Source organism: Acartia tonsa, chromosome 13 (assembly GCF_053477335.1).
Source record: "Acartia tonsa isolate MP-2025a chromosome 13, ASM5347733v1, whole genome shotgun sequence".
Classification (NCBI taxonomy): Eukaryota; Metazoa; Arthropoda; class Copepoda; order Calanoida; family Acartiidae; genus Acartia; species Acartia tonsa.
In genome coordinates, this window is record NC_137272.1 from 15403558 (window position 1) to 15418127 (window position 14570).

General features: G+C 33.6%; 1 protein-coding gene across 3 annotated transcripts in view; it reads left to right on the top strand.

Annotated features, from left to right (window-relative positions):
* LOC145304630 (uncharacterized) overlaps positions 1 to 13245 on the top strand; it is a 41968-nt gene extending 28723 nt beyond the window's left edge. For all 3 annotated transcript variants that reach the window (XM_080146556.1, XM_080146555.1, XM_080146557.1), the window contains exons 27-38: positions 3394 to 3591; positions 3863 to 3974; positions 4320 to 4425; positions 5003 to 5055; positions 5805 to 5862; positions 6276 to 6394; positions 7856 to 7931; positions 8893 to 9048; positions 9607 to 9735; positions 10216 to 10304; positions 11139 to 11300; positions 12568 to 13245. In XM_080146556.1, the coding sequence (XP_080002682.1) occupies positions 3394 to 3591; positions 3863 to 3974; positions 4320 to 4425; positions 5003 to 5055; positions 5805 to 5862; positions 6276 to 6394; positions 7856 to 7931; positions 8893 to 9048; positions 9607 to 9735; positions 10216 to 10304; positions 11139 to 11300; positions 12568 to 12652 (1343 nt within the window). In that variant the 3' untranslated portion in view covers positions 12653 to 13245. The remainder of the gene's footprint in view (positions 1 to 3393; positions 3592 to 3862; positions 3975 to 4319; positions 4426 to 5002; positions 5056 to 5804; positions 5863 to 6275; positions 6395 to 7855; positions 7932 to 8892; positions 9049 to 9606; positions 9736 to 10215; positions 10305 to 11138; positions 11301 to 12567) is intronic.
* Positions 13246 to 14570: the final 1325 nt, after the last annotated feature.

Consider the following 14570-nt stretch of genomic DNA (forward strand, 5'->3'; position numbering starts at 1 on the left):
GACTTGTCACATCACTCATGAGATGCGACACAAATTCTCCCCCATTGTCAGAGATTATTCCTTCCATTATTCCAAAATACTTGATCCAATGTCGCATGATCTTATCCACAATCGTTTCAGGCTTCTTATCCTTGATCACTTCCCCTACTGTGAATCTTGTGAAGACATCAACCATATAGAGTATATACTTGTCTTCCCATACCTTCAAATCAATTGACACTACTTGGTTGAAATCGTTTGCCATATTCATTGCTACAACTGGTCTATCTGGAGTTTTTCGTCTTAACACACAACCCTCACATCCATCAATGATTTTATCAATGATCTTGGAAAAGCTATCATCCCACTTATCTGCTGCTTTTAGTAGATTGACAAAGGACTGCTTACTTCTATGTCCAAACTGGGCATGAAGCTTCTCAAGAACTTTCTTTTGTTCCTTTGAGTCAGCTCTTTTGATATCTACCATAAGGACTTGTTGCATGTCATATATTACCCCTTTGTCTAGTAAGTCTATGATATAATGTCCTGCAGATGTCGTGTTAACTACTAAGGGTTTATCGTTGATTGTCACTCTATCTCTTTTCATGTCAATACCTATCCCTAATCTTCTCATCTCGTTCTTAGATAGCAGTAGTGGAATATCTGAATCAATGATATCCACTTCTATCTTGTAATCTTCACCTCCAATCTTCACTGGAAGTCTATAGAAGCCAATAGATGACAACTCTCCTTGGTTTCCAAACCTAAAAGCTGTTTCACTCTTGTACGGTCCCTCTATTCTCTTTCTCATGCTGTCCGTCATTGAGTTTATGAATATATCTGTCCACTTCTTTCCAGCAACATTTGCCGTACAGCATGTGTCCATTGCAGCACAGTTTATTGTCTCTGCTGTAAACTTGCTTAGTTCAACTTTATTCGTGGTCAGATGAACCGATTGCGTGTTTCTGGACCTACGGCTTTCTCTTGAGCTATCCCTGTCATCCCTGTGTCTTCTTGGACTATCTTCGTATCTCCTATTATGTCCACGGCTTCTGTCTTCTTCTTCACTTCCACTTGATGACTCTACAAGAGATTCTTCTGATGATTCTTTCTTTCTCTCTGCCATGTAAGTATCCCTTGTCCCTGATCTTTTCTCTTTGTATCTCTTATTCTTCTTGTCATATTCCTTACCTCGTCTGTCTTGTCTATCATGTCTATCATTTCTATCTTGTCTATTCCTATTCTCATGCGAGTCTGGACAGTTGGCAAGCAAGTGCTTATTGCTTCCACAACGATGACATTTAAGCCTTGTACCTGTAGCACCTATTGGATTTAAATCTCTATCACGGCTGTTGTCCCTGCTAGGCAGTTTCTGGTATGATTTTCTATTGCCTTTCCTTGGTGGACGCCATCCGTTTGCTACTAGAACGTCATGGTCATGTGTAGATAGAAATGCATCATTCTGACTGCTAACATGTCCCATTGCATTACATAAAACGTCTGTCATTCTATCTTTAATCTCCTTGTAGAGTGTGTTTGCTTCGAAATTTTTCTTAATATTTACCCCTGTCATTACCATCTTGTAATCTATATCTGATAATTTTGCTTTCTTTAAAAGCATATAGGCTGTAACATTATCTTTAAATTCAATTTCATTTGCCGCCGCTAGTTGTATAACTTCCTCAAATCCTGAAATGTATTCTGATATAGACATACTTACTGTCTTTACATAATCATAGAATTGTGTGAATACTTCTAATTGTCTACAGTGCTCACTTTTACCAATCTTTTCTTCTAAGAAATCCATAATTTTCTTTACCCCCTCACTATCATTTGCTAAAGATGTTGGTTTTACTACTTTCATCAACTTCTTCCTTAAATTTCCCCCAAACTTTTTGGAATCAATCGGTATGGTTGAAAAAAGCATTGGAGCCCTACGATTTTCATCTATATCTGTACATAGTTCCCACAAATCTACTAGTTCCTTATACTCTTCAAATGTATCACAATCATCCAAGTATGGTATAGGCATGGACGTGTGATGTCTGGTTCGATGTTGATTATTCATCCTACTAAAAGACCTATACCTATCCTCCTCGTCGCTCATTTTTAGTTAATTGCCTGGGGTTTAATTTTTATCTGAATAAAAAATGACTCTAAAAAAAAACTTTTTGTTGTCTGAAAAAAAATACACAAAAGTACAATCTTTAAAATTGTTACTCTTGTTATCTGAAAAGAAAAAAAAATAAGAGAAACTAAAATAAATGAACACACATATTCTTTATTTTATTTATTTTTATCTGAATAGAAAATAATTTATTTATTCTGATTAAACAAAGCTGGTATAAGTTCAAACAGTATAAATTATGAACACACAAAAATATATATGACTTAGGCTGATATAAAGTCTTTATTTTTATGTTTCTATTTTTATGTTATAACTGGTATAAAACATAAATACACTATTCCGCCAGTGTAACTAATCTATATCCCGCTTATAGATTTACTGCTAACAAAAAATCCTGTATACTTTCCGCTAGTATACGTTTGCATATCTTCCACTTATGCTTGATTAGGTGTTGTATTGTGTGCTCCTACTTTTCCTTACTGATTAAATGGTCCATAGATCTTTTTCCCACTTTTGACAATGCTACCATTGAGAATTTAGCATAAAACCACTACCTGGGCTTAATGCAGGCGGACACACACAATGCAACGTCTAAGCTCCCATCCTCCTAGGATCTGTAAAACGAGATTCACATAAACTTAGCTGCCACAGAAGTAAATATTAAAAACCCCAGGGCTTCTCTGGAATTACAAATGTTCATATCAGTAAGCATAATAAATGCAATAAGGCAGTTATCATAAAGGCACATAATAATCAAATATTTATACAGGATAAAATTGGTTTGGTTGTTGATGTAGTTGATGATCTTGTCCATCTCCTCCTCGGTATTGCTCCTAGATCATAAACATACATTTGACATGTTATTTTACGCAGCTTTTATATAAAAATATTTGTCTTACTAAATACATTTTAGTTTAGCTTCATTATGGTTGTGGGGCTATTTTTGGGATGGATAGGTTAATGTTAAAAAAAAATTATCTCAAGTATGGCTTCAAAACCGAATGATATTCGCTGGATTAGAACTGATTCTCAGCCATACTGAAAAATCATGCATAATATCTTAATACAGACTAGGTAATTTACACGAATATTAAAATGAAAATCATAAAATAAAAATTTTCATAGCCCTGACCTTTGGCCTCTTGGGGCTAACAAGACTGGTTTTATATTATAATTTTTTTGATCTGGAAAAGCTGTCTGTAATACGATGCGATAAATAACGATTGCAGTTTTTTTTTCAATACAAACAAGAGAAAACTTTGATTTTAAATGTATTTTTCTTGCAGGTGGCCCGGGTTTTATGCCCCACGGAGGGCCAGGATTTGGTCCAGGGTTTGGGCCTGGATTTGGACCGCGTGGCCCTGGTCCAAGGTTTAGATTCGACGGCCCAGGACCTGGATTTGATGGACCAGGACCTAGATTTGATCCTGCGCCCAAAGTTAACGTGCCTAATATACCTTCACTCCTGCCTAGTGTAACTCAAGGTATCAAGCAGGGATCTCAAGTGTTAAGACAATGACAGATAAATTGATGTACAAACCCAATAATGATGCACAAAATTATCCCTCCTGTAGATTAGAATTAGTGGTTAAAACGTTTGAACACTCAACTTAATAAACCAACTAATCAAATTGTGTAAATTAACGAAAAGAGCTAACCGTTGCTGACGGATGTTCTGACGGGCTGACCCTTATTAGAGAAAAGCTTCGCTTTTAAATTTTAATAGGGAATAGAGTCCATTTCTTTTATTTCTAGCTCCTCCAGTTTCGCAGCTGCCAGTTGCAGTGTCCGAGAGTAATCAGCCGCCAATATTTGGAAAACGACCGCCGCCTACAGTTGAAAAGGGGCCAGTAATTCAAAAAGCATCAGGAATCAGTTATTTTTTATGTGAAGCATATTCCAGAGGAAAAATTTCATAGTTGCAAGTCGAATACAGGGATCTAAAGGGATAAGACAATGGCCGATAATTTGATGTACATCCCCAATGACGATACACAAAATTACCCCTTCTGTAGATTACAATTTCATTGTGATCGAAACATATGGACACTTTACACTAAATAATTAAAATTCATTATTAAAATGCCCCAAAGTTGTTAGGCCAAGGAGTAAAAAACTTCGGGGACCACTGTAATAAAAAGAAAAATATCCCTTCCCTCCCTGGGTGTTTTCACACTTCTGGATAAAAAAAAACTAACTGTTTTACCCAACTAGTTGATTACATGGGAATATTGGACAAGAAAATTGACGCCAAAAAGAATGCCAATAAGGTGCTGTCAGGGGCGTATCTCAACACTGCAACGTCTAAATACAAACAGGCACGGTTGTTAAAAACACAAGAACCAAGACCCAACAAGAAAAAAACCCGTGTTTTTTTGTGTGTTAATTGGAAATGTCAAATAAAAGGCTTTAAAACTAAATAATGATTTAAACTGATTGTTTAAGGCGTGTTACCCCCCTCCTGGGCCCCCTAAACTACAATTTTTGTTTTTGTAATGAAAAGGAGAAGAAATTTTAGAGTAAAACACTAGAGGGAGAAAGGGTTAAATAACTCTATCCTCCCATCACAATGTCCTTGTGCCGACTCTCAATTGGGTTATTGAAAATCCACCAATGTTGTCAGGGATATTAACACAGCCAAGTAGAAGTAAGCAATTAGCAAATAGACGAAAAAGGCCATTGAACAAAGGAGGGAGGCAGTTATCTTATATATACATACATCTATACTATAGATCAAATAAATGCAAGAAATACTGTAGGACTCCATTTTTATTTAATAAATTTACCACTAACTTAATACAGAATAAAACCACTGGGTTTTTGTAACCTTTCCTAACCCCACAAAAAAACCCGGGTTTTGGGTTGTGTTATGGGTTAACAACCCTGCTGGCACAGGAGTGCAGCTATAATTCTACCAAGTTCACCATCAGCGCTCAGTTTGATCCTATGTAAGTTTTTTATGCCTTTTTTTAAAAATGGCATCTTGTGTTCGGTTCTTCCACCAATTCAAAAACAAATCAATGCTTTCTCGTCATTTCATTGGGGACTTATTTCGTATAGGTTCTCAAAAAATCTGTCTGTCGGTCATGCTTAAAAAAAAGACAAAACCCTTGATATTTCAGTACAAAAAGTCCTCAGTTTTCATGACAACTATTCTTGTTTAATGTTTATTTACTTCTTCGAGCTTATCAGCAAAAAGACACAATCCTATTATATAAAGTAGTGAGCGTTTTTTTGTCTGTCCCGAAGGATCTCGCTAACTGCTGAACCGATATTGTTCTCCTTTACAGTGAAGCTTCTTATAGGTCCTGGGAAGGTTTCAAACTATTTTTGGAGAGGGTGTCTACTACCCCCTCCCTCCAAAAATATTTTTTTTTACTCTTGAAACTGATATTTAGAATGGGAGGAGGTCGAATTTACCCCCTCCTACCTTAAGTGCCCCTAGAGGCTTCTAGGGGGCGTAGCCGCTAGTAACAAATAATGCAGAGGAAGTGTTTTATGACAGGCATAAGGTATAATCAACAAGTGAATTAAATCTTTTAAAAATATTTGGGGGGGGGGGGCAAATGGAGAGGTCGTCAATTTGATTATGTTGCCCCCCCAACGACAGCTGAAAACCTTTACGTATAGGTTTCGTGATTTTTTTTCCGAATTAATTTCGTTGTTGGTAAAATCTGCATGGATTATTTTAATTTAGGGTGATACCAATAGAAACTATTGTTATGGGGGATAAGAACATTGAAGCAATGTCTCAGGTCAGTTCAGACATTATACATATTCCAGTATGACTTCGAAGATGATTAATATCCGTTGGATTAGAACTGGTTCTAAGCCATAGTGAAAAATTATGTATCGTATCGTATTATATCCAGTGTTCTACGAATATAAAATTGTACAATCAAAATATTAAAGCTATTTTTTAGCCCTTGCGTTCAGGATCTCAGGGCTAAAAAACTGGGTTTTATCTTATAATTGTACATTTTTATATCCACGGAAAGCTGTTTATAATATGATTTCAAAATTAAACCCAGGATACTTAACTTTCGTAATTCAGAATTCTTCCTAAAGAGTGGAGCCCAATCGGCTCAGTGGTTACTTGGATCTTAATCCTCAGACGGTCATATAGACAGACATCTTTCTACTTTGTATTATAGATTAAAATTGCTAGGTGATGCCTGCTTCACTGAAGGAGTGCGAGGAATGGAACAAGAATCCTGTCATGTTTGTATACAGTCAACAAATGACTTCAAAACATGTTCAAGAAATTCTATTTGATCTTATGTGCAGGTATATTGATAGATACGACAGATAAAAAGACAAACAGACAGATAGATAGATAGATAGATATTTTTAAGATTTTCTTGTATACAGTCAACAAATGACTTCCAAATATGTTCAAGATATTCTTATGTGTTGGTATATTGATAGATATTGACAGACAGACAGATAGAAAGACAGACAGATAGATAGATAGATAGATATTTCATGTTTTTCTTGTATACAGTCAAGAAAAGACTTCGAAATATGTTCAAGACATTCTATTTGATCTTATGTGTAGGTATTTTGATAGATATATATGATAGACAGACAGACAGATAGATAGATAGATAGATATTTCATGTTTTTCTTGTATACAGTCAAAAAAAGACTTCGAAATATGTTCAAGATATTCTTATGTGTTGGTATATTTATAGATATTGACAGACAGACAGATAGATAGATAGATATTTCATGTTTTTCTTGTATACAGTCAAGAAAAGTCTTCGAAACATGTTCAAGACATTCTATTTGATATTATTTGCAGGTATATGGATAAATATGACAGACAGACAGACAGACAGACAGACAGACAGACAGACAGACAGACAGACAGACAGACAGACAGACAGACAGACAGACAGACAGACAGACAGACAGACAGACAGACTGACTGACTGACTGACTGACTGACTGACTGACTGACTGACTGACTGACTGACTGACTGACTGACTGACTGACTGACTGACTGACTGACTATCCTTTCATATCCAATGACATATCTTGAATCAGCAGGGTGTCGGAGCCGTTTGATTTTGATGCGGCTCCGGCTCCGGCTCCAGCTCCGGCTCCTACCTTAAAATTAATATGTCAATTTTTGTTCATAAAAAAATAATTTATAAATATAATAATATAATAAAATAAATAATATAAAATATTTTGCTTTTATTTGATTAAAGCTATATAAAAGTAGAAGGATGTGTGTCCATTTGTTAAGTAACAATAGTTTTTCAGTTTTTTTATATGGAAAAAGACCGTTGCCAAATTATAATATTACTTTAAAAAATCATTTTAGCTAATCTGGAGCCGGAGCCGTTTTTAACGAAAAATACGGCTCCGGCTCCACCAAAAATGTTGCTGCTCCCGGCTCCGGCTCCAAAACACTGCTTGAATGTAACTTTACTGTTCTCCTATTGGCTGATTTAAAGAATATGTCTCTAGATTACAGAGATTGAGGGGACGATGGGCTGTTTATTACACTAGTCAACAAAGTTTTATAATAGCGTTTTCTTATTCGTGTGCTTAACAACTGTGTTGACTTTAGTAAATTTGATTGGTTGGTTAACTAAGTTGAGTGTTCGAACGTTTCAACAACTAATATTAATCCACGGAAGGTGTTATTTTTTGTATCATCATTGGGGATTTACATCAATTTATCGGCTATTGTCTTATCCCTGTAGATCCCTGATAGATTATCTTAATTTGTTTAGGTTGAGAAATGAGTTTAAATGTGGAAGTACACATATTCATATGTTGGTTGGTTATGCGGAGGCCGTATTGATAAAGGTATTTTTATTTGAATCATTTAAACTTTTATCATTTAAGATTTGCCATATTTCAAATTAGTCCTGTCGTATAAAGTAGTAAGCTTTTTTTGTCTGTAGCCAAGGATCTCGCTAACCACTTGATCTATATGGTGTAGCTATTCATATGTCCTGGGAAGCTTTATGACTTCCACTATCCTCCACCATCCCATGAGAAATTACCAGTAGAATAAAATGCCCCTTTCTAAAAAATTTTCATTTTACTTTTTCTTTCTTAAACTATAATTCAAATTGGGAGGGGCTTGACTCAGAACTCACCCCCAACCTCATGAGCCCATAGAGGCCTCTAGAGGCGTAGCCACTTATAAAAAGTACTGTCGCATTCAATAGACAAACAAACAGTTAGATTTAGGTACTAAAACTTTTATTACAAATTATGATTAAATATATAACTAGGGTTAAATATGTTATTGTTATTACAAGATTAAATATGATCACACAATTAAACAATATAGAAGTCTCTGTGTCAAATCACGGCAGGACAAGGTCCATACACCATGAAATTCAACACAAGAATCCCTTTCAAACAATAAAAAGAGTAACTGCAGCACTGATGACGTCAACAATACTGATGACGTCATCATTGCCACAGTACATTAAAAAACAATGATCTCGATTTATTCTGTCCACTTGAAATAACATCATTGTAAGGCTTGTAATGGAAAGATGTTCAGATTTTTACCTACAACTATATAGACATCTATTTATCCCAAGTGGTGGAGACCATTTTGCTAGCAAATTGCTATTAGCTAAATAGGGACAGGGTCTCGTCCATGCTGGCTGGGGAGAGTTAAATCTTTATTCTTTTACTTTTATGGTTTACCCGAGTTTGAATCTTTGTTTGTATCTTGTTCTTGTTGCCTGCTAATATTAGCTGTGCTACTGACTGCAAGCAGAAGTAGTTTAATACTTGTTTATTTAAGAGCAACGAAGAGATGTATCACTGGTACCTGGATCTTGTGGAGAAGGCCATCCTGTTCAACCTGGAGCATAGTACCAACTACAGCCTCTCATTTGGAGAGATTCAATACCATAAAAATGCGCGGGTCTTTGATAAAAACATTTTCACAATGAATCAGGTTTGTTATTGTTAAAAGCGAAGCTTATCTATAATTAGGATCGGTCTGTCCGTCCGTAATGGTTAGCTCTTATCGTTAATTTAGACATGTTTGAATTTCCCTATCGATTTTTTACTTTGCATGATGGTTCCTTCAATAGCTAGGTACGATTTAAAATGCGTAGCAACTCGAAGATCTTTAATATAAAGTCCGTACGTCCGTTTCAATCATGTTAATTTTTAACTTTTTTGACAACAAATTTTTGTATGATATACTTATCCTCTTTTAAATTACTAATTCATAGCTTAATCATAGGACAACAAAGTACAATGTGATAAGCAAAGCATCTCTATAATAAGGTCATAAAAATGAAAGTATGTCCTTAAAAAGTGTCCTGCATTTATGTACTTGAACGTTGATCTTGAGCTAACCAATCCATTGTGGCTATACATAAGTGTATAAACCTCCTTCGTGACGAATTAGACCCAAACCCTGAGAAAAAATGGCTGAACAATCAATCTATGGTATCCTTACATATAAATAGATAATAAATAATTAATGACAACAATTTGTTTTCAGGTTGTCAAGACAATCAACTTTTATTTCCTGTTTTCCAACACAATTGGTTTTCCAGCAGTCACTCTGGAAACTCAAAAGTCAGATCTTAATGTGGAACTCAATGTTAAAGGATGCAAATATTTCCTAAGAGTAAGTAATTTTTTTTAAAAATTAGGTTGTTAACATCTATAACACTGCGAGAAAAAATCTTATAACTGGGAAACATTGAAAAAAATCCTCTGATGAAAACATTCAATACTTTTACCTAAATCTTTATCGTGCTCCATGTAAAAATGGATTATTTTTTCCAAAACTTTGGTATCAAAAAGAGTTTATGCCATTTAAGAGATTTATATATTAGGAAAATTTTTTTTAGTTTTTCTTTAGTTTTGATAACTTTCAATATAATTTATGACAATTTATATTATATAAACTTATGCTAAATATCTTTGATCATATTTATTGTTATCTAATGTCTCATATCTATATTTTTTCGACAAAATGAATTGAAAATAATTGCTAAAATAGAAATATATCTTCATATCTTAGAATAGTGTATTTTTAAAATTGGGTTGAAAAACACTAATAACTCAAAAATATAACCATTTTAATATTGTTTAACCTTTTTAGACCGACAAATATAGTGAAGACGTGAATAAGTTGAACTCTTCAGCTCTATTGGAAATGTCGAAACAATTGAGATTCCACTTTAAAGAAAGGTAAAAAAATAAAAGGGTAGTTGTATGAAATGTATTTGAACTTGAATTTAGTGAACCATATATTTTTTTTTTAATTTTTACTGTTTAGGTAATTGTTTTAAACTATCTTTACCTATATATTTTAAAGAATTCTGCCACGCAGTTTTAAAATATCAAGACCTAATTACACAAATTAGACATTTTTGGACATAACTCAAAAACTTCCTGGTAAATTTTTTTTTTTTTAATACCTTCATAGCTAACCAATATATATCTAATATTCTAAAAAAAAACATTAAAAGGTATACTTCTAAGTATCACCAACTCGTATAATGCACTTCGTGCAAATATTCCTTTAAAAAGTCTAGATCCATAATCCCATAATTTGACCAATAGGAAGACAACTTAGGAACATTCCGACCATATTATTGGTTAGAAACAGGGATGTAAAGGGATAAGACCATTGCTGATAAATTGTTGAACATTCACAACAGCGTGTCGGAGCCGTTTAATTTTGATGCGGCTCCGGCTCCTACCTTAAAATTAATATATCAATTTTTTGTTCATTATTGAATTTGATAAAATAAAATAAATATGTAATATAAAATATTTTGTTTTTATTTGTTTAAAGCTATATAAAAGTAGAAGGATTTGTTTCTATTTGTTAAGTAACAATAGTTTTTCAGTTTATTATATGGAAATAGACCGTTGCCAAATTATAATATTACTTTAAAAAATCATTTTTAGCTAATCTGGAGCCGGAGCCGTTTTTAACGAAAAATACGGCTTCGGATCCACCAAAAATGTTGCTTTTCCCGGCTCCGAAACGCTGGCTGTAACCTTTTGTTGTTGTAGGCCAAACATGATCCAGCTCATAGGCAGTAAGAAGGCGAAGCCACCGAAGGGAATAAATCGGAACGGGACAACGATATTCCTGCCCTCCCCCACCATGCCCCCCGTGTGTGTGGCAGAGAATATGACTCTCAGTGATGTTCTGGTCAGGCGACAAATGCAGAGGTAATGATCGGGGATCTATAGGGATAAGACAGTGGCCGATTAATTGATGCAACACAGTACGTATGAAGGTGCTTTGACTTTTGTGTCAGAACCTAAATTGGGACATAGTGCATTTCATTACCTAGGTTAGGTAACTTCATTTCACTTTTCAATAAAATCTAATATGCAGCCGTTTTTGAGAAAATTAGATTTGAGAAATTCAAGTTAAATTTTTATCCACTAGGAGTTACCGCATAATCATGACAAGAAAATCAAAGATTAGTTATTTAAAATTTTAAACAACTTTGCTTTTATAAAGTCTGTTATAAAACCTCTCTATATATGATTTATTTAAGGCTGAATTTCCGTGACCTTAGCAAAGCAACTGATAAAAATGGCCATGAATCAACTCACTTCCGGAGTGGCTTTACTTTATAAAAGAAAAGTTGTTCAAAATTTTAAATTAATAATCTTTGTTTTTCTTGTCATGATTATGCGGTAACTCCTAGTGGATGAAAATTGAACTTGAAATTTTCAAATCTAATTTTCTCAAAAACGGCTGCTTTTTAGATTTTATTGAAAAGTGAATTGAAGTTACCTAACCTAGGGTAATGAAATGCACTATGTCCCAATTTAGGTTCTGACACAAAAATCAAAGCACCTTCGAACGCACTGTGGCAACGGATGCTAAAATAAAATGAAAGTGTGTGCCGTAAAAACCCAAAGTAAACTAAAATTGCAATAATTGGTTAGCCTTACATTCAATAGAAATAGGTTTATTATTTCTTGAATCTTACACCAGATCTTATTATGTTCTCTAATGAAGTGAACCTTGTAGCTGGCTAAAATAACAATTTCCCCAGCTCAGCCTCTTGCTAGATGGAAGAACTAACCGATAAACGAGTTCCAAGTAAGCAAGCTAAATTGACGACAATTTTTCCCCTGTCATAATATACACGTACCTATGATATATGCTACATCCAATTTGCTACCATAATTTTGGTAGTAATAATAGTTATTTCTCGCATCGTATTATAAACGGCTTTCCGCGGATATAGAATGTACAATTATGAGATTAAAACTAGTTTTTTTAGCCTCGAGGTGCCGAAGGTACCGGCTAAAAAAACTGGTTTTAATCTTATGATTGTACATTTTTATATTCGTAGAAAGCTGGATATAATACGATGCTAGACATAGTTTTTTCGTATGGATGAGAACCGGTTCCTATCCACCGGATTCAAATGAATACGAGAAAGAACTATACAAAATAACTGTTATTAATTTTTAGACTAAATCCAGGCAAGGACGATTCCCCCATCCCACGACCAAGCCTGAACATTATGATGATGTCTGTGGAAGCAAAGAATAAATAATTACAACACCCATGTTGCTTCTTTAGATCTTGGGAACGGCAAATAAAAATACAAATAAATCAATGTGTTAAAAACTCTATAAGTGATTATTGTTATTATTTTCCAATATGGATCAGAATCAAATTTATTTCCGATGATGGATTGAAACAAGGACTCGGCATCCGCTTGTACGCCACAGGGAAATCAACCTTATAGAATTCTGAAAATCAGCTGATCTAGAACCAGTTGACCCAAATATAGCAATTCTTGTTTTAATTGTCAAATCCTACAAATAGGTTTTAATTTGAGGCTTCGGCGCGGCTGACGTGCGGCTGCCGAGCCCTGATCTTTAAACTTGTTCTGATCCATACTGTAAAAAAAAAACCTGTAATGAATTATATCAAGTGTCCACGAAAAAAAATATGTAAAACCGGAAAATAATATGTAAAACCGGAAAATAATCATCTCTCTCGGCCAACAAAAAAGAAATTCATCCTGTAATTTTAATTTTCCTAACCGTGGATAACTGTATATAACACTAGGAAATAATTATGTATGTTTTTCATTTGTAAATTTTGTTGTTTTGAATATGTTAATAAAATAATTGTTTGAAATATTTAGTATTTTGATATATATTTACTTTTGTATTTTTAAAAGCAAAGCTTTTCTATAATTAGTTTCGTTCTGTCCATACGTCACAGGCAGTTAGCTCTATTCGTTAATTTAAACAGGTTAGAATTGTTCTATCGATTGAAAACTTTGCATGGTGATTCATGTAGTAGTTATGTACTCATTTAGAAAGCGTAGCAACTCTATAATCGTTAACAGAATGTCCGTACGTCTATTTTAAACATGTAATTTTTAACTTTTTTTAACAGCAAAATTTTATATTTTGATTATTCAGTTCTGACACTCGACAGGTGTTAATGTTCGCTTGTCCTTCTGTTTTAGAGCTTCACTTTTATGGATGTTGTCATCCTTGTTTTTATATAAAGAAGTTGTATCAACTTTTTTTTTTATAGCTAGCCGGTTCTTTTAGTAAGTAGTAGATGTAAAATTTTTCATAGAATTCAAATATGCAATCGGTTTTTTTGTAGACCTCTTATTTTTTAAGTAATTTAAGTTTTTAAAAAAAATAATTAAGTCGGTTTTAAGGTACTAAAACGCAACAAAATAAAAGAAGAAAATGGTCAGTAAGAACAAAAATAGTAAGATCTTTAATTTGACACCTTACTTTTAAAATTCTGTTGATTAATTATTGAAAAAATCTATTTTTTTAACCTCGGTATAATAAAAACTTTAGACCTAAATATTTTCTCAAACAGACATAAAAAACATGGGTTCATATATACCATTAGAATCAGAAAAATATTACGAATCCATTGTAAGCAAAATTGAAAAAAATTAAAAAATTAAAAAATTACAGAAATGGCCAATTATTTTTTTTGTTCAGACAACACTATTGTTTTCCCTTTTTTACCCCCTCTTTACCCCCTCTTTACCCCCTTCCCATTTTTATACTCAATTGAAGAATTAAGACGTTGCCTGTACAACATAATATGATATTTTCATATAATTCCTTTTATTGTAGTTTATATACTATATTGTAAACTTTTTTTTTCAATTTTGCTTACAATGGATTCGTAATATTTTTCTGATTCTAATGGTATATATGAACCCATATTTTTTTATTTGTGAAATAATAAAATTAAGTTCAAAGTTTTTATTCTCGTGGGTTTAAAAAAATCGATTTTTTCAATAATTACCTGACAGAATTGAAAAAGTAAGGTGTCAAATTAAAGATCTTACTATTTTTGTTCATAATGACCATTTTCTTTCTTTTTTTTGTTGCATTTTAGTACCTTAAAATCGACTTAATTTTTTTTTTTTTAAACTTAAATTACTTAAAAAATAAGAGGTCTACAAAAAAACCGATTGC